This window comes from Aythya marila (assembly GCF_965140915.1).
Source record: "Aythya marila genome assembly, chromosome: 1".
NCBI lineage: Eukaryota > Metazoa > Chordata > Aves > Anseriformes > Anatidae > Aythya > Aythya marila.
The window spans coordinates 204606767-204626177 of NC_139042.1; the positions used below are offsets into that span (position 1 = coordinate 204606767).

The 19411-nt window shown below is 47.8% G+C and overlaps 1 protein-coding gene across 1 annotated transcript in view; it reads right to left on the reverse strand.

Moving 5' to 3' along the window:
- Positions 1–19411, reverse strand: part of PLXNA4 (plexin A4) — a gene marked incomplete at its 5' end in the record, with an annotated part of 374119 nt that overhangs the window by 81366 nt on the left and 273342 nt on the right. The window contains 3 exons of the mRNA XM_082765856.1: positions 13848–13962; positions 16103–16202; positions 18821–18974. Of these exons, the coding sequence (XP_082621982.1) occupies positions 13848–13962; positions 16103–16202; positions 18821–18974 (369 nt within the window). The remainder of the gene's footprint in view (positions 1–13847; positions 13963–16102; positions 16203–18820; positions 18975–19411) is intronic.

Here is a 19411-nt window from a genome sequence, read left to right on the forward strand (position 1 = left end):
ATTCCTGGATGTCAAGAATGTCAAGAGAAGACCTGTCCACTGTTTTTCTTCTCTGCACTGTTTGGCACACTGCTTTCCCTCTAGAAAACACTACTGGATCATGATGGCACAGCCACCTTATCCAGAGCAGAGAGCAACACCATTTCAGCCTGTTCTGCCCAATGTTACAGCAGTTCCTTGAAGGGAATCCCTGGCCAGGTCCAACTGGTACAAACAGAGACAGGGAAATAACCTGAAGAGGTGAAAGCTTTACCTGAAGTTGTGGGTGAGGGACAAGAGAAGGAAAACAACAGATCCAGGGCTGGAGAATAAGGCAAGTGGAATTGATGGCTTATGAGAGCCTGGGAGCTTGTTAGAGCAGATGGTGGAAACATCTCACCGAAGCAAATAGCTTAGGAAGATAAAGAAATGGATTCAACGTGTAACATCTGCAGTTACACCAGCCAGGGACAGAATTACAAGAGCCATCAGTCATGACACTGTGGGTGTCAGCCAGCCCATGGCCAGAGGCAGGAGGAAAATCCAGCATCCACCCAACATGCAGCTGCAGTGAAGTCCTGAAGCCTTCCTCGGTGTCTGTCTGTCTGTGCCAGGGGGGATGCCAGATGAAAGAGCCCTCTGTGGCAACCTGATTTCTCATCTGTGCTTACAGGGTGATGCTGAAGGTGTAAGAAATTGCTAAGTGCTGATGGAGTTCAATTAGCATGGCCCAGGTTAACACCAGAACCAAGATACCCAAGCATGCAGTCACTGGAGCTGGATGGGTCTGGTTATCTGATGATGTTAACCTGACACAAGATCTTCTTTAATACATGCTATCATGATCTGAGGCTAAATGGAATATCACGTTAACCTGTACGTGGATCAGAGATAGCATGCCCACACAGTACTGCATTGCAGTGATGAGCTCTACCACTGCTATGCTGTTTTTCCTGGGGTCCTGGTGCTGTACAAGCACTTCAGCAACCAGACACACCTGAGGAGGCCCCAAGAAGTCGAGTGTATGAGTGGTGGAAGCTGCCTTATGCTCCATTATCCTGAAGACAGAGCCAGTGGGGAAAGAGGATTGAGGGTGCTGGACCCCTAGGTGTCCTTGAAGACACCTTGTCCCAACACTCCCTCCTCTTGCTGTTGTCCTATCCCAAGATGAATTATCCCCAGGGAAATAGTAATGCTGAAATGCAATAGCTGAACTGGTACAGAAATGTTTGTCTTAGCAGGAAGGCAAGGCTTGATGGTGCAAAAAGTCTTTCCCTCTTTCTGTTCAGTGCTTTTGCCCTACCAAGGCACACTGGTGTTAGGGTTAGCCGCAGGGCTGAGTAGCTACTCAGCATGGAGAAGTGAGAAATAATCTAACCCCGTGTGATTTAGCCCTATAAAACCCCAAGGAAGGAGGGTAAATATTGCCCCAGTGGTCTAGGCTATATTAAAATGAATGAGAGAGTCCAGTTGTTATCCCTCCAGAGGATGCCACACATAAATACCTTTTGGGACTGCATAGCTTCACCACACCCCAGATTCTTCCCCTGCACAGGCTTCCCTACCTCACATGTCCTGGGGCCTCGAAATCAGCTCCCTCTCTCTCTTCTGGCACAAGAACAGACCTTGGCACCATCATCTTTATTATTTTCTTCCCCCGGTTGAGGAAGAGATGCGTTGGCAGCACATCGTCGGGACAGAGGGGTGGAAAAGCCCTATCTGCCGCCGAGCAGCCTTTTCCCAAGAGTGGGCATTTCGCTTGATGTCTGTCAAACAGCAAAGCCTCCGAAGGGGGCTGGAGGATGGGGGTTGAAGATAGCCAACGACGGTACCTGCAGGCTGGTCTTGCCCAGCTTTATCCCGTCCCCCCCCCCCCCAGCACCACTGGTGCTGTAACCTTTTCGATAACACTTGTTTCAAGTTCATTAACAAGCCGCGATTGTGGCAGCCCCAAAACAGGATTCGTTTGCATATAAAAAGCTTTGCAGGGCTGCGAGGAAGTTCATTATAGATAATTGAAGAGGCAAGCGCCATAAAGAGGAAATCCTCCCAATGTGGCTTTATCTGATTGACCTAATGTTCTTTCTAATTGAAACGGGGGGGCGGGAAGGTGGGGGAAGGCAATTTCCTTGCGTGATGTGCCACGGAAAACTGAAGAGCTTGGGCTAGGCTCTGGGTTCAAATTCAACCACAGCACTCATTTTGTAGCCTATGTCAAGCCCTATCCAGCTTTCGGTGCTTGCTCAGGATTATGTTTTTGAGGTTATTTGAGAGTACAAAACCTGCTCAGAGCAGAATCCGCACCAGGACCCAAGCAGGAGGGTCCTTAAAAATTCTGGGTATTTTCTCTTTACCCTTCCTCTGTGATGTGCATCATCCAGGCTAGAAGAGCACTTTTGGCACGTTGTAGGGGAAGCCAAAACACACACTGACAACAACTGGACCAAGGAAGAGCACAATCCCATCCCTTTTGTCTTTGGGATATAATAAATCAAACCTTACCCTTGACTTTAAGGGGAGCTGGTTCAGATTCCAGAGGAGCTAAAATCCAGTTTTATCTGTACCAGAGCAACTTATTTGAAAGCAGACTCTGGTCGATCCATTTTGTGTACGTATTTTCATTATATCCCTTAAATGCTTCCAAATGAGTCAGCCCCTTTAAAATAATATCCTCCACCCTTGCCAATTACTCGTATCAGCAGCAATGCACACCTCAAATCACCAAATTTTGCCAGCTTTCAAGTCAGAGAGCTTTTGTAGCAAAAACACCACATGAAATGGGCTGTGCTCATTGGGTCGATGGTAGTTTAATTTTCCTTATTTATAACTCCTCGTAGAGTGCCTGCAAATGTGTTTTGCTGCAGCCTGCAGAAATAATGAAGTCTCAGTAACACGAGAGCCCCCTTCTCTCCTCTTCTCTCATATATGTGTTATGGCTCTCATCACTGCCCCGAGTCCCCAGCGAGTGCCATCCTGAGGAGTCTGCTAAAAGGGGGGATGAAACCTCTCCGAGGCTATGTGGTCTTAGCCCTGAGCTAATTGCTTTGCTCCCTTTATGGTGCTCCACACATACAGAGTTATGATTTCTTGGGGATTTTGTCCTGCTGTTTTCCAGGCCAAGCTGGAGACTGACCAGAAACCCTGAGTTATCTTCCTCTCCCAGGTACAAAGCGTGTAGGAGTCTTTCATGGTGTGGTGATATTGCACGGGGTTTCTCCTAACCTTATTCTGTGCAGTTCCACACTCTGACATTATTTATGGCCAGGACCACGAGCCCAGGTCTCACCAAAGCTTTTTCCATTTTCCAAAGGAAAATGGGTTAGATTTACTTTGAATGGCAGGCATCCTACATGGAAATAGGTAAATCAGCTCTGAGTTTTAAACACAATGACCCTCCCACCTACTAGCAGTCTAATACTGGGGTCCCAGTTCATTTATCCTTCCCTGTGCACCCCTTGTCACCCAGAACATTCACATGAGGGAAGCTTTCATACTTTCCCTTCGTGCTGCTCCCTTGGGATCCCTGGCAGCATTGACAGGATCTCCACCTTATGGGGAAGAAAACTGGAGCTGATCTATTTCTGCCTGCTTTGTAGGTGTGTTTGGCAAGGCAACCAACTCCTGGCAGGCGTTTTTCATCCTTCTTTTCCCAGGAGAGTATTCTCTTCATTCAGAACCAGACACAGACACCAATTCCTTCACTGTTAGTCTCAATGCACCTAGCTCCCCTTTCTTCCTGCTGTCAGAAAATCACAGAATCTCAGACTGGTTTGGGTTGGAAGGGACCTCAAATCCCATCTCATCCCAACCCCTGCCATGGGCACGGACACCTCCCACCAGCCCAGGCTGCCCCCAGCCACATCCAGCCTGGCCTTGGGCACTGCCAGGGATGGGGCAGCCACAACTTCTTCTTTTTTTGTTGTAGTTATTTTGTTTTTAAAAAATTCCTTTACATATCCTTTGTTCAATGGCCTTCTCTGCGCTTGTCTAAGCCATCTTGCCCAGAAGGAACATGAGCACAAAGTACATCTAAGTGGGGACTGTTTCTTCCACACTCAAGCCCTTCTGGATCCCACAAGTAATGATACTCAGATTGTTATTTACTCATATATTATGTAAATAAAATACTTTTTAATGTTTTTTTGTCCATCTGCTCTGCTAAGCTGCAGTGAACTGTGGCTTTCTCACCCTCCCACTCTGTACTGTAACCAAGCCAAGAAGGTAAGATTTGAGACAGGGATTGGTTCTTCACAAAGATATCTAGACCACAGACTCTGGATGTCCTGTTTTTTGGATAAGATTACAAATCACTTTAAGAAAGAAAACAAAAACCACCGCCAACAACAACATAACCACAGGGAAAGAGAAAGAAAAGTAAGGGAAAGAAGGAGTAAATAATGAAAGCAAGCAAACAAAAAAAGACTTTTTTTTTTTTTTAAAAAAAAAAATCATTGACTTTAGAGGAATCAGATTTCCCCTGGATAAAAAAGCAGGAAAACAGTAAAATGAGAGGCAGCAGGGACTGCCTGGAACATGTTGCCTGAACTTCTCTCTCGCACCCTGGTTCGGGGCTGAGACAGCACCCGAGCAGCATCACCCCCTTGTTTAGCATCTCCATCTCTGCCACGGGGAGCTTCGGGCTCCATGGGTGACAAACTGGGTCCTTCGTGAATCACTTTTAAACTCTGACACAACCTCCCAGGCCTGGGATAATTTGGAGAACAAAGCAGCCACGAGCCCGGCGTTCCCCGGCGCGGGAGGCGAAGGGGTGAGTTACAGTCCGCGCTGTGTTTACATTATTACACCACTAATTCTTAGCATCGTAAAATTATATTTAAAATTTACACAAACAGTGCTGGGGAACATTATTAGGTTATAAAGTGGATTCAGGTCAATGCTTCGCAGGCAGGCTTCCAAGCTTCATAAATTTCTGGATATACTTCCCCCAAATTTACATCAGCACCAGCAGCAATCAAACCGGCTACAAAAAGCTCACCCGGTCAAAGAATTTTTTAATGCACCATATATTTTATCTTCACTTCCTAAGTTTACAATGCTGTTAGCCTGATTGATGGCGTACTTACTTATTGGCACAGCAAAAGTAATAATACGCGGAGAAAATGCTCAGAACTTTAAAGGCAGCTGATGAGGAGAAAGCAACAGGATTTATGGGAAGTGTAAACATCTGCAGAGACAACAAAGGAGTAATTGAGTCCTTGCATCGCTGTCACTTCTGGTGGTTACTTTCTAGTTTAGAGCCTTCCATGCACTCAGGATCAAAAAAAAGCTTTCTTTTGACAGATATTGCAAGAGATTCTGGGAAAAGGTGGAGGAGATGTGGTCCTGTTTAAGCTCTGCCCTCTCTAGTACTATGTAGCTTGATGGTGGCTCGCACAGATTAGTGTACAGCCATCACTGCTGGAGCACAGGACATGATCAGATCACCAGCAGGTCATTAGCCCAGGTGCCACAGCCTCCTAGGTCCTTGGTTTCAGCAGTGTGAAGGTCAGTGGGCGATGACTGATGCTGGTCAGCAAAGGGTGGGAGCTTGAAAAAAAAGAAGATAAATGAAGATGTTTGACCTCCTCGTGTGGCTCATGGCTCAGTCCCTTGGTGGGGAGCAAAGTGGCACCCCCAGGCCATGCAGGCAGTGCTGGGAAGTGACCCAGGGCTGCCAAGAGCTGGATCCCGACCTAGGACAAGTCTGCCTCAGAAACCAGTCCACACATCTCTGCTGATCAATGTTAATGATTTTACCCTCCTTTAATTCTTTATTAATAGAGCCCTTCTCAGCTGTTCCATTATTCCGCTGTGATCAAGGTCAGGCTGCCATAATTAGCCAAGCTCTGCATTTATCCTTTTTAAATTGAGACACAACATTAGCTTTTCTTCAGCCCTTTGCCACTTTGACACATGCTCAGAAGGAAAAGTAATGATCCGGAGAGCAGGAGCCTTCTGGTCAGTGGATGGAGGGAGTGGACGAGTGAAAAAAAATAAGATGATTGTGGTGTCATTGGGTACATTTGCTCAAAGGAGAGATGTGGAAGCAGTCTCTTTTCTGGTATTTCCTTAGTGAAAATTGTCTGTTTCTGAAATTGTAAGAAATATGTGTGTGTACATTGAAGAAGGTGATGTGTGTAAGGGAGACAAGATAACTTTGTGGGACAAAGACCTGAATTCGTTAAATAAAACCCTGGTTAGGTAAGCCAGTCCTCTCAAGATTTCACACACAGTAAAACTGTATTGTGCAAAGCCATGGGAAGCATGGGGCAGAGAACAGCTGAGTACAACCAGCTTCTGATGCATTAATGAATTTCTTCTTTAATTAATATTCCATGACTCTGCATCCTTCTGCCTAGCCTGACTTCTTCTGTCCTTCTGCAAGGACTTAAATCTGACGTTCTTGAGACCTTTCATGCATAATAAAGCATTGCATATCCATACCCTGCACAGTAATCCCAACAAGTCTGCAAAGTTTCAGCACTGCAATCATACTTCTTACTGCTTATCTAATGGGTACCAATAACAATGGCATGTACTTCTCCAACAAAGATAAGTTTTCAATATATTTGTGCCCACAAATGGGTTTTGCATCCCAAAGGAATATTCTCCAACCAAGGCTTCCTCAGAAGGAATGGGGAGACTACAGCTTTGAGGCCAAGCTGTAGTGTTTTCTTCATAAGAGAGGAGTGAAAGTCTCAAAGTTTTTAGGAACTTAGTACCTTTGGGAGCTCCACTCAAGGCTGGAAATGGCCATTGAGTTCAGAAGTCAACAGAAGGACAAGGAACAGATGGGTTGGACGTGCACACGCAGACCACGTTGACACTATCCTGCTTCCTTCAGAAACCAGGACACAAGTCCAGGGAATCATAACACCCCGGGCTGCATGCTGGGAAGGTCAGGACAATGATATCATGGCTCTTATCACCCTCCTCCTCACTGAGGTCTGTGACAGCATGAGATAACACCCAAGCCAAAGCAAATGGACTCGTGCGCAAAGACGCGGCAAGGGAAGGAGGAACTGGGCTCAGCCTCCTGGAGATGCCCCAAGCAGGACAGGAGACACAGTCCAGCACTGCTGCTTATCTGTGGCTTCAACATCCTGAGAATGTTTCTCCTTGGCCAGATCCCAAAAGCTCCCAAGTTCCAAAGCAGTGAACGCAATTGATGCTACAATGGAGAAAAGCAAAAAACTTCCTGCTTGAGGGTCAGACCACCACTCCACGCTAAGACCGAACAGGGAATTGTCTTTCCTCTTTGACAATAACTTTTCCCTCAAATTTCAAGGTGTTGCACAGATCCTAGCAGTCCTAACTGATGTTCAGATAGCCAGAAAGCCCTGTAGCCACTTGAGGCATCGCAATGGCATTGGACTGAGTCAGGCTATCAAAACAGCATAAGCTCTTCCTGATGTTATTTCAAGGGTGCTGTGTTGGCGGGGACAGATGAATATTACCCTGTTGCATTCTGAGATCACTCTGTCCTGTGGGATAAATAATCTTACATTACAAAGATGAACAGCCCAGCTGGTACGTACAGCATTTAGCAGGGACACGGTATTGAGTCTCAGATGATTCTTACATCTCCATTCAAAGTAATCTCCCTGAAGAAGCTAAAGCCTATGACCCAAGGAAAAAATGTGTGTATTAAGGGAAGATGAATTGCTCATAACGAGGCCTTTTTCCATCAGCTATCAGTTCCTGTTGTGGTCTGATTCCTGGTCTCAGCATGGACATGATGGAGCTGTCCTGCCCCAGGACAGATTTCCTGCAGATCCATCTCCATAATAACCAGAAAACCTAAAAGTAATTGCAACTGAACAAGTTACTAGCCTTTTCCCCTGCCAGCTGGAACACCGTGGGGCAGAAAACCTCAAGAGATGACAAAAGGTACCCTAAAATAACAAAACATGCCTTGTCACACACAGACCTTCCATCTTCTTCACCTAAGTTTAAGTCAGGGCAAATGCTGGCTTACCACAAAAGCAAATTGCTTAATTAGTTTGCAAAGGCTCAGAAATTTCTTGTGAACAGACCCAGCTCCAGGTACTAAGCACTGCACAAGCACATATGATCAGAAAGTGCTTACCCAAAGCACAAGAGGCTGTGAGAGACAAAGAGGCACAGAAACTTGAATGTGTCCAAGCCAATGTGGAGGTGGGAATAAAATTTTTGCCTGCTGAAATAAAACCCATGGCCCCATATGATGCCTGATAGTGTCTCTGAGCAGCTTTCTCTTATATTTCCATGCTCTAACATGCCTACATGAACAAGGGGAGCACTTTCTGTCTGCTCTGCAGATGCTGTATTTAATTTCTTCTTATTATTGTGTAAATGACCACCTCTGGAGTGGAAGTATCCACAACAGGACACATCTCCATTTCTGGGAAAGGGCTTAAATGATGGCCAAGGGCTGAAATTCCACAGCCTGGAATGCCAAACCACCAGGAGCCCTGAGCTACAGCTCGATCCAAACCATCAGCTATAACCCCCTCCTGGATCCCCCCACCATCCTGTGGACATGATGCCAACAGGACAGGACACACACTTGTAAACCCTCCTAAAGAATTAAGCAGCTGATAAATGCCACCCCCCCTGCTGTTAAAATGGATGTGCCACGAAATGCCTGCACCACTATGCCCCATCCTATCCGCATGGGGTGCAGACACTATCTTTTAGGGTCTGCATGCTCTCTGCTGCCTGCCCGGAGCTGCTCCTGGTCCCCACGCCTCCCCTGCTGGTCCCCTGCCTGCTCACAGCACTTGGGTGCAGCAGGTTTTCTGCAGTTTCCATAGAAACTACACCTCACATCCTCCCCTTAATGATAGACAGGTGCCAGGATGAGTGAGAGGATGATCAACAAGCGGGGAAGGATTCGCTCCTCTGGTATTGGCCTTGCTGACGCTGTCATTAGCATCCCTGAGAAATAAGAGAGACATTAATTTGATTTTTTTTTTCTCCTCCCTGCACTGATGCTTCCAGCAGCTGCTTCTCTGGCCGGGTTAACGGGGGCTGGAAACAGGAGCAGGAGGGAAACTGAGCAGTTGCCACAGCAACGACTGAAGAAGTATCATCAGAAGGTTTGTCCACGCAAGGGAGTGAGGAGGTCACCAAGCTCATCAGGTGTCCCTGGGGGTCCTCTGCACTTCCCTGGTGAAGCCACACGGGTGTTTCTGCAGGGGTGCACTTGGTGGGAGCTGGGCATCATGCCTTCCCTATAAAGAGCATGAAGCAGGACATTTGGGGTTCCTGGAGACATGCTTGCTCGTCTGGAGCAAGCTGCCTGCCTAAAGCCTTCCCTGAGCCAAGCTGAGGTGCACCAGCAGGGTGGCCAAGGGTGCTGAGTTTCCTACAAAGCCCGTGATAAGGAGATGTGGGCACTACTGGTGGCAAGCTGAACTGCCCTTATCCCTCCCTGCCTTCTGTTTCACCCCGTGCTTCTCCCCATAATCACCCCCAGGAAAAACAAGCAGCACACCATGGATAAATCAGTGCATTTCATTGCAGACCCTGCTCTCCATTCAGCAAGCACCAGGCAAAGCAGCGCTCTACTCCTCAGCAGCTGCTTGCCAGCATGCAGCTCACACAGCTTTCCATCGCTTTTGACAAATTAATATTTGAAGCAATCGTTGCTTTTATGTGGGTTTTACTGTCATTAGCACGTACAACTCGACATAAAACACTTTGGTGCGAGATCTTTTCTTCTCGTCTCTTTTTTTGGCGGCAGATGAAAATCCTTTTAATAAAAAGCTTGTTTGGGGGAGGAAGAAAAACACACGCGCACAAATCGGCTGAGCAGGGAAAGATGAAAACCTCCTTCAAGGTAATTAAATGATTATGTATCTTTTAAACCCAGCAGATAACAGATTTGTTATCTGGGCCTGCTTTTCGCTTTTGCCTTTTTTTCCCCTCTCTTTCCCCCTCCACAAAGATAAATTCCTTGCAAGGCCCAGAACAAGATAGTGTTCATCTTACAGAAGACAGCACAAAAGAAGCCTTAATCCTTTATCCCATCAGCTCAAGTAGGCTACCCCAGCTTACCCACCAGCCCAACATGCATAAAACTATGAGAACTATGTCCCTGGATCAGGTGTGTTGGGTAACAGACAGCAGGAGAGATGGGTGAATATATCAGGAGAGATTAGGCATCAGGAGAGATGAGATCTCTTCATAATGGGACCTTTGGGACATCAATTGATATATTCCTCTGTGCCTCAGTTTCCCTCCACTATTGGCTGTTTTGTGCATTTACAGAAGAAAATGAGTGAGCTCTTACCCGGTGGTTGTGTCAAGGAACGTTGATTTCACAGGGTATTAGGCTATAATGCAAGGCTTTGCAGGGTAACGTTAAACCTGCACCATGACTTTTGCAATAGTCAGCAACAAATGTCAAAATCAGAAAAAAAAGGATGCCCAAGAAACACGTATAGACAAAGCCTGCTCCCCTCTGAACTGTAATTCTCTCCATTTTTTTTTGCCACCTGCTCTGTTCAGGAAAAAAAAAAAAAAAAAAAAAGACAAAACCACAAGCAAACAAACAATAAAAACAAAAATCCACTTAATTATTAAAATATCTTCCTTTCATCCTTCTCCCCCTTTCCGCCCTCAATAGCAATAATATCAGATCCCCTTTATAAAGCAAGAAGTCACTTGGTATACTTCAAGTGAGTGCACTTGGCTTTCAAAAACCTGCTGTAAAGGGAAATTATACGTCAAGGTGAAGTATTTCTGCTGCAAATCATCCAGAGACATCGTCAACCCTATTTGATTGAGTTCAGCACCATAATCATAAATACTCTTGCTTTATGGCCATGCTGGAGTTCTTAACCAGGAGCAAACACGGGCTTTCCCAAGGCTCCCAGACTAGTTGGTTCAGCCCCATTATGGGCCGAGCTGATTCACCAAGCACCTGACAAATGACAAATATCAAGTCCTGGCTCCTTGCTCACAGCGAGGGATGTGCCTCTTCTGCCTTATCCTCATCTCTGGGTTGGTTTTGCTGGGTGATGCTAGGACAACTGGCCTGCCCCAGCCCAGATGGACAGATCACTGCTGTCCACCGTGTGATTCAAAAGCCACCCTGGGCACTAGATCACGTGCTGTACAGGGAAAAACAGCATTTTCCCTTCTGAACAGCATGGTTGATGGCCAAGGCCTTTCTGTTCTCCATCAGGGTCAGTCTCAAATTCATCCTGTGTTCCGCATTCACCAGCAACCCATACTTCAAGCAAAAATAAAAATCAGAAAAACACATTTTTTTAAATATTTTTTTTTAAGACTTGCAGGACACCTGTAAGAAGGGCAAGCTGATCCCATGGGAATCCAGAAACCTGTGAGATATGCCAAGGAAATAACAGAGCCAGAAGTACACAAGGGTGCAAACCTCCCTTTAAAGTGCCCCAGGATGGCCCAGGGGTGATGGATATCAGCCCCACCACTCCCTTTGCAGCCCTGGCCATCTGGAGAATGGGAAGCCTCAACCCATATGGGGGCAAGATGCTGTACAGGCAAAAGGAGAAAAGAAACACCTGGAGGTGGGTGTACCAGCAAAGAGAGAGTGAAGACCACGGTGTGGAGGAGGGGGAGCAGGTTTCGCATGCCAGCAGTGATGATTACAAAGGGAGGGAGTTGCTGGCACCGGTCCATACGGCAAAGTAGCACTAATATTTGTTTGCTTGGCAGCGAGTCTCGTGGTGCAAGCAGACCATACGATCCTGGAAGCCGGCCATGCTAATCTGCTCAGCAGACTGATGGAAGGACTGCAAATGGGATGGTGCGACCATCCCACGCTGGGAGGACAGTTTCCCACCAGAACCTCCTGGAGACGTACAAAATTTAGGAGACAGCCATCCCCAGATGGTACCCAACACGCCCTTTGTGCATCCTCAGGGAGTCGAAGTACTTGTGGAGGAAAGCAGAACTGCAGATGGAGATGAAAGGCCAGTAAAAATAGGCCCAGTCAAGATGTTGGTAGGTTTGGGGCACTACTGAAGACAGAATTGGGAAGGCTGGAAGTGGACCTTGGACTTGTTGACCTGATTAGTTGAGTTGCATCATCGGGAACTGGGTGGAGGTCTGAAAAGGCGATGAGGAGCCAGGTTTGGCTTCAAGATACCAAATGGTTTCTATTGTTCAGGGATCTCACTCAATGAATAGAATCATAGAATCATAGAATATCCTGAGTTGGAAGGGACCCTTAAGGATCATCAAGTCCAACTCTCAATAGGCCTGATACAGGACAGAAAATGAAACAAATAAAGGCGAAACCAGAAAACAGTGGAGATTTAAATGGAGGTAAGTCAGTGAGAAGACAGTTTCTCAATAGAAAGAAGGTGGTGCCTTTAGGAATCCCAATGAGAGATCATAAAGCAGTGATGGAAAAGGAGTGCTCAAATGGGGCGATCTGGAGAGGACAGGGCCCACTGCCTCCTCCCCAGTGCTGCAGATCAAAACCTTGATGGAGATAGAGTGAGGATCAGGTGCTGTGTGATCCCCAGTCTCTTCCCAAAGGAGCTGGGATGATGCAGAGCATCTCAGATCTCCTTTCTGATGTAAGCAAGTGTCAGAAATACCAGGGATATGATGGGACCCGAGGGAGGAAGAGATGCACTGAGATTTGTAAATCTTCCACTGTGCAGGGGCTGGGGGAGAGAAGAGATGGGAACTGGGAAGGTGATCCTGCACTGCCAGATGTGGCAGGTGTGCCAGCAGGACTGACCAAATTCTGCCAAGGCTTCATGCATAGCCATAGGTGTTGTGTTGTTGGGACAGGCTTACCAGAAGGGCTGGACCCTGGGCTGCCTTCCTGCACCACTTCGCCCCCAGCATGGGGTGTCAAACGTCCTCTCTCCAAGTTCTCAGCAAGTTTTGCAGCAGAATAACAGCAGATGCTGAATCCTGCTAGACAAAGAGCTGGGAACCTCCCTGCTCATGAATTTTTATGGTTGTCCCAGTGCCTCTGCAGTTCAGGATGTCTGATCCGGGACATCTCAACCAGCACATATGTCAGGGGAGGATGGAGAGGGAACGGGGGATGCCGTAGGGGTGTGAAACCACTCCACACGTGTTGTTTGGTGCCACAAAGCTGCTTCAGACAAGGCCTGGGGTTCAGGCAGGGGGACGTTTTAAAGACACCAGACCCAGCAGGCAGCTCTGGGAGCAGCGTGGATTTCAGCCTCCAAATGCAGCACACGTCGGCGGAGGTTTCAGCCGCCGCCTCCGTGCCCAGTGGTTCAGCAGATATCAGATCTCTTAATGGGTACTGGTCCCTTGGGCCAGGCAAACAACGAGCCATCTCAGGTCATTTAGCAGACAGGCCGGGATGCTTTCAGACCGTTCCTGACCAGGAAGTAATTAAGTGGCTTCCTATTTGTATTCTCCGGAGCTCCACTTGTCTGCAAGTGCTCGTTAGTTACAATACCAGCCAGACAGTGTTTGCAGCACAGCAGCCAGCTCTGTATTAAGCCCCAAGGTCCAGTTCAGCTCTAGCTCAGTGACTGGCAATGAGGCATTCCCCAGCCCCAGCTGGAAGCGGTTTGATATACTGGTCATTAGGCTCCAAACCCACAAAGCCACTGACAGGCTCAAAGCACTACCGAAATCCACTGCCGCTGTGGATGTAGCCCTAAATCCCCCCAAGATCTCAGCAGCTTGGAGTATTTGCTTAGAGGCAACCTCCCCTCCTTCTCTCCAGGTGGAGATGTACACCCAGCATTTCCCATCCTTCCCAGTCCCTCGGTGCCAGGAACTTGCCATTGACTGCTTGTAGCTCCGAGGTGGGACCAGGGCTGGAGAAGGCTTCATGGACTGTTGTTCTGACCCACATCAGCCTTGAGAAGCCTCCACACGCAGCACACACTCCTACCTACCTCAGGCAGCTTGACTCGTCCCTCCTGGAAGGAGCAGGAGCTGGGATCGTGAGTGCAGACGTGGCGGTACTTGCACCAGTGGCACCGGTAAGGGCTCTCCACGCAGGACAGACACCTGGAGAGGGAGATAAAGAGTGGTCACTTGGCCAACCCAGCCCCTTCAGCCAACAGGACAGACCACGAAAGTATTTCCTGAAGGGAAAAATAGCCCAGCAAAGATTGCTGTAACAATAGGAACAGAAGACCATGGGCTTTGAACTGGTCTGATCCTGTAAGGTCTCAGGAAGGCACTTGGCTTGCCATGGCCTGAGCTGGTTGTTGCTGTGACCCATGTGTCTTACATTAATTAGATAACTGAGACTGCTTTAATACCAGTCTAACTAGACTACCAATATTTTTGTTGTGTTTTGGTTACCCTGTTACTACTTTTAGTTAGATTAACAAGTTCTTGGCTTCATGCACAAGGTGTGTTCCCCTTTTGATCATAGCAAGATTCTGAGTGTAACATGCTCAAAGCATGCTCAAGAAATTCAAGAACAGAAAAGGGGTCGAGGTCAGATGGGAAACTCCAATGTTCTTGCTGCTGAACAGCAGCAGTGCCCTGGGAGCTGCAAATACATCATGAGAAGGTGCCCAAGGTAGGGGCTGGAGGGCAGCGTGATGCCCATGGAGGGCATGGAGGGATGCAGATACGCTGCAGATATGCTGACTGTACTCTTTTCCTCATCTCAGAAGAGATACAAAGACTATCACAGCACTTGACTGGGAAGCAGAGGGCACGTGTAAGAAGTCACCTATTCAGCTTGTAGGAAAGAGCCATTCCCACCACCTGGGAAGGCTTTTTTCTCCCATACCCATAGACCCTGTAGAGTAAGAGCTACAGACACTTTTTGTGGCTGTTTTACAGCACTGACTTCTACCTACATCACACTTTTTTTTTTTATCTGATATGATGTCTGCTCACCAGGAACCAAACTGAGCCGTAACAAGCTCTTTACACAAAACAAGCACTGGATGGGAGCAACTCCTGGCTGCTCACACTGTCAGAAACCTTCATGTTGCTACAGTCTCTGAAGCACCCGGAAGGGACCTGGGGGGGAAATTCCCTGGCCTGTATGTGCTGCTGGGTTTTTAATGGGCAGAAGTAAAAAACCTGCCTCCAGTACATCTTGGCTCAACCCAGCAGGCAGACACACACCCCCTCTCCCCTGTCTTTGCATGAAATCTCGTTCATCTCCAATCCACTTTCAGCTCTGGTGCAGCGAGCTGTTCTTCAAATTGGTAACAAGTGCTTGCTCTGATACATCAAATTAAAAATGGATAGTGTATTATAGTTTGTCAAGTAGGAAACCAAAACATGCCATAAATATTTAACACCACCATCTCTCCTGCTCTCTCCCCCCCACCCCCAACACTTGCTTTCTGACGCTGTTTGTCAAAGCAGCAGGAACATGGAAATAGGATTTGCCTTTCCTTGTGAATTGCTGAGCTGTGGTAATTATCTGCTTTTGGCACTTCTGATGGCTCAGTGGTGGTGACAGAGCTGCTCAGCCTTGCTCAGGGGTGGATCAACCTGCTGGAAGAACATCCTTCTGCTTTGGCAGACCTGTGCTAGTGGGGCAGCTCCTATACAGCCCTGTGTGCCAGCTATACCCCAGAAAAATGGGGTGCAGGGCAAGAAAGGAGCTTGCAGGATGGAAAAGATGGGCTTGAGGAAAACAGCTGGGTGTTCCCTGCTCGCTTCACATCACACAGGAACCAACAACTCCCATCTTCTAAGATTTGAGGACCCAATCCCATGCTAAACACCTTGGGACAGGCTCCAGCTGGTGGGACTGACAGCATGGAGGAGGGCTGGAGGTACATGTAGCTGGGCAGGATCCAGCCATCCACAAACAACCATTTACTAGGAAGATGAAAGGGCAATTTGCTGAGGTCATGGTTAGTTTTAGACTCACTTGACTGGCAAAATCCCACTGATGCTCCTCTACCTGAGGGACACATGAGGAGGTACCCTACTCAAGGCAATGCCTTCCTCCATAGCAGGCTCAGAAGCAGAATAAATGTTCACTGTACTACTTCTGGTCTTCCCAGAAGGGATTTCACCATGCTGACCTTCACCTGAGTGACCCTGACTGCTGGCCTCCTCCCCACTTGACCAACTTCCCAAGGGACACGTTCCCCAGCCAGCAGTGGGGTCCTGTGGCAGACCCAGGAGTGGGACAGAAAGCAGGTATCAAAGGAAACCAACGTACGAGTTGTGGACGCTGCAGTTGTAGAAGACGAAGCTGGTGCTGGCAAAGGTCATACCCGTTTCCTTGGACTTGAGCTGGAGCTGAACGATGTGATGGTCTCCTGAGAAAAAAACAGACACATCAGTGTGTGACTGCTTTGTTAGCTGAGCCCCAATGGCCATAACACCCACTACTTTGGCTAGTCTATCCTCAGTAGATGTAGGAAGTACAATAAAATCCTTCTAAAGCCCAGTTATTCAACAAGTTCATCTCCCCAAGTCATGGTGCTGGAGTGATGGATCAGGTCTTCACCACTGGAAATTATCCTACCTGGGAGCAGAGTCTGGGCTAGATTATACCAATAGGTCTAGGCCACATCTCACTAATTACAAAACTATGATAAGTCACTCTGGCAAGTAAGAAAGTTAAGCTGAAAGAGAGGGTGGAGATGGCTGGAATAAAGAGGCCATTAAAATGGATTAGTGTCCACACAGCTCTTCACTTTTGCAGGTTCATCTGAAGTCCCCAGGAGGAAGGGGCTGTAGAATATTTGACCCCAAGCATTGGCGGCATGTGCATGCACTGCCTGAAGGATAAAGACACCTGCTTTCCTGAGGGGATTCAGAAAAATATACTTTCTTTTCACCATTACTTAGCATTTCTGACCCAATATCCAGGACAACCATGCCTTAAGAAGGCCACCTCCAGATCCTGTCCCCAAAGGGCAGTTATACCTTGAGAAAGCATAACGAAGGAGTGAGCAAGGAGGACAGACACTGTAACAGTGATAGGGTAGGGGTTCCCTGGCTGCACCATAAGAAATGCTGATGGACAGAGAGGTTCTTATGTGAACATTTCCTCTGGGCTCATTCACTCTACTCACCACAAAGCCCACACGCTCCAGCTTTTGGCTACAAAAAACCCCAACTCAACATGAGAGACATCCACTACGCTTCCATAAGGGCCAGTCCATCTCCATAGCAGACCCATCTGCAGCAAAACTTGGCCCTCAGCCCCTACATACCATCTCCCCTTTCCCACTTCTCCCATGCCAAGCAAATTGCTACCCCTTCCAACACCAAAGCCCCATTCAAAGCCCGTCAGCTGCAGGAAACAACCGGGTGGAGCAATTGCAGTAATTTGGTTGGGAAAGGACCCCATGTTTAATTCAAGACTTTGACTTGGCCAGCCCTTTCACCTCTATTATTTTCTTTCTCACCTGAAAGATTCATTAATCAATCAGGCCAAAGCAAACATGACAACTTGTGCGTGCGCCCGCAAGCACGCTCGCCCACCTCTGGGCACACACGTAGCCATGCACACACACACACACACACACATCACACACACCACGCACTTCACTAAACACATTTTGCTGCCAGTGCTCGACTCTGCTGCCCATCTGCCACCGGTGGCTTCGACAGCTCCGTTAACCACTTTGTATTTAACAACTCTGCCAGCGTCTTGCATATATTTTAAAACAGGATGTGAGGATTGGATGGCTCCGGGGATCAGATGTGCTGCAGAGCCACACATCCTCTGGTTCAAATCCAGTTTCTGGCACTGTGTGTGGAGGACTTGGTCTTTGCAGAGGTGCAGAGCACCAGCTGCTGAAGCTGATACAAGCCGCAGGTGCCCAGCATTTCTGAAAACCATGCTTCGTATAAATCTCTCCCTCTTGTCCTGCTCTAAGCTTCCATCGCTGTGTTTATTTGCTCATCATTTATAGCCTGACAGATGTCCATACCAAGGAAATAGTTCCTGGCAGTTATCTCGGTAGGCAAACACGAGTGATGATTCAGTGGGACCTGAAAATGGGAAAGGCTCTTTGGGGGCTTGTTTTGGGTTCTCAGCGGAGAGCACATGCAGCTTGGGGAGAGCAGAGAGGGGATGGTGGTGACAGCTTGTGTAACTTCATTTCTGTGGCTTGAGAGGATCCTCAAAGACTTTCCAGTAAAATTTCACAAGCAGCTAAGGAATGAAACAAGAGTATCCTCTCTGAGATGATCAACAGAGTTGTGGTTTTTATAGCAAATCTCTGTAAAAGCCACGTGTGCTTTTGGAAGTACCAGAAAAGTGATTGGAAAAGGGAAGCCAAAAAGGGCACGAAGCTGGGGGTAAGAGGTCTGTCCCTGGAGACAAGGTATTAGACTGTTTTGGGAGAGAGACAGTAACAAACCTAGGACAGATGAAGGGAATAAAAGCCAGGAGCAGAGACAAGGAACTGAGCATACAGAAGAAAAGTTGGGAGGAGAGGGATAAAATTATGGAAAGGATCATTCATGTCTGCATGACTTTGTGGTTGCTGCGTGGGATGGGGTGAGCTGAGAGCATTTACAGTCATTCCCTGGGCTGTGTAACACCTGCCCGGGCAATAAATGAGTGGAGATCCTGCGTGTCTCTTGTCTTTGCTAGATATATGCAACTGCCACTCGGTGGCAGTCTGAAGACACACACTATCACACATATAAGCACATTAATGCAGGTACTGGTATTGGAGCTCAACGCTTACACATGTGCACACATAAATACACGCACATCCAGCTCACTCGTGCTAGGGGTATCTGCCACAGCAAGCAGCAGCACAGCATCCCACCTAGCCCTGTGTTGTGCCTGCCCTGTCCTCAGGCTCCCAAAAGCCAAATTCTGCTTGGAGAAAAATCAAAAGGAAAGAAGAAGGGTGAAAGGTGAGGAAGGGAGGGAGCAATGGGACAGGTAGGGGGGATGTGGGGTACCCACCATTCTCAGTGATGATCTGGGGCACCTCTTTGGCAGCTGGTGAGATGCATTGGATCTGACTGCCCACCACCAAGCCATCCATCTCCGAAAGGTCCTCGAAGGTGCAGTTGACTCCTGCGGACAGCTCAGGGACGTTGTAGGTCTCCAAGACCAGCTGCAAGCAAAGAAGGAGGGAGGGGAGAAGAGACAGGAAAAAAAAAAAAAAAAAAGGAGAAAATACTGAGCTGACTAACAGAGCTGAGCCAGCAGGAGAGAATTACACTGGAGAGGTCGGACAAAGAGCCTCTTGCTAGAGAGAGCATCCTCCTTCAACAGAAAGCAGCGATTCGGGAGAGGGATGTGTGTGCGGAGGGGGAGAGGGATGAGATGCTGATGCTGACACAAGTGATGTGTGGCTATGCGGGGACAACTGCACTGCGTTCCCAGTGCTGGTGGAGGGGAGGGAGTGCTCGCTATCTGTCATGCAAGTGTAAGGTTAGACAGGGAGCTTTTGGCTGTGAAGACCGGGGCTTTGGTGGCCCCACGGCACGCGGTTTCTGAGGAAGGTGACCACTACTCACAAGAGGCACTCTGCAGACTACAGAGAAACTG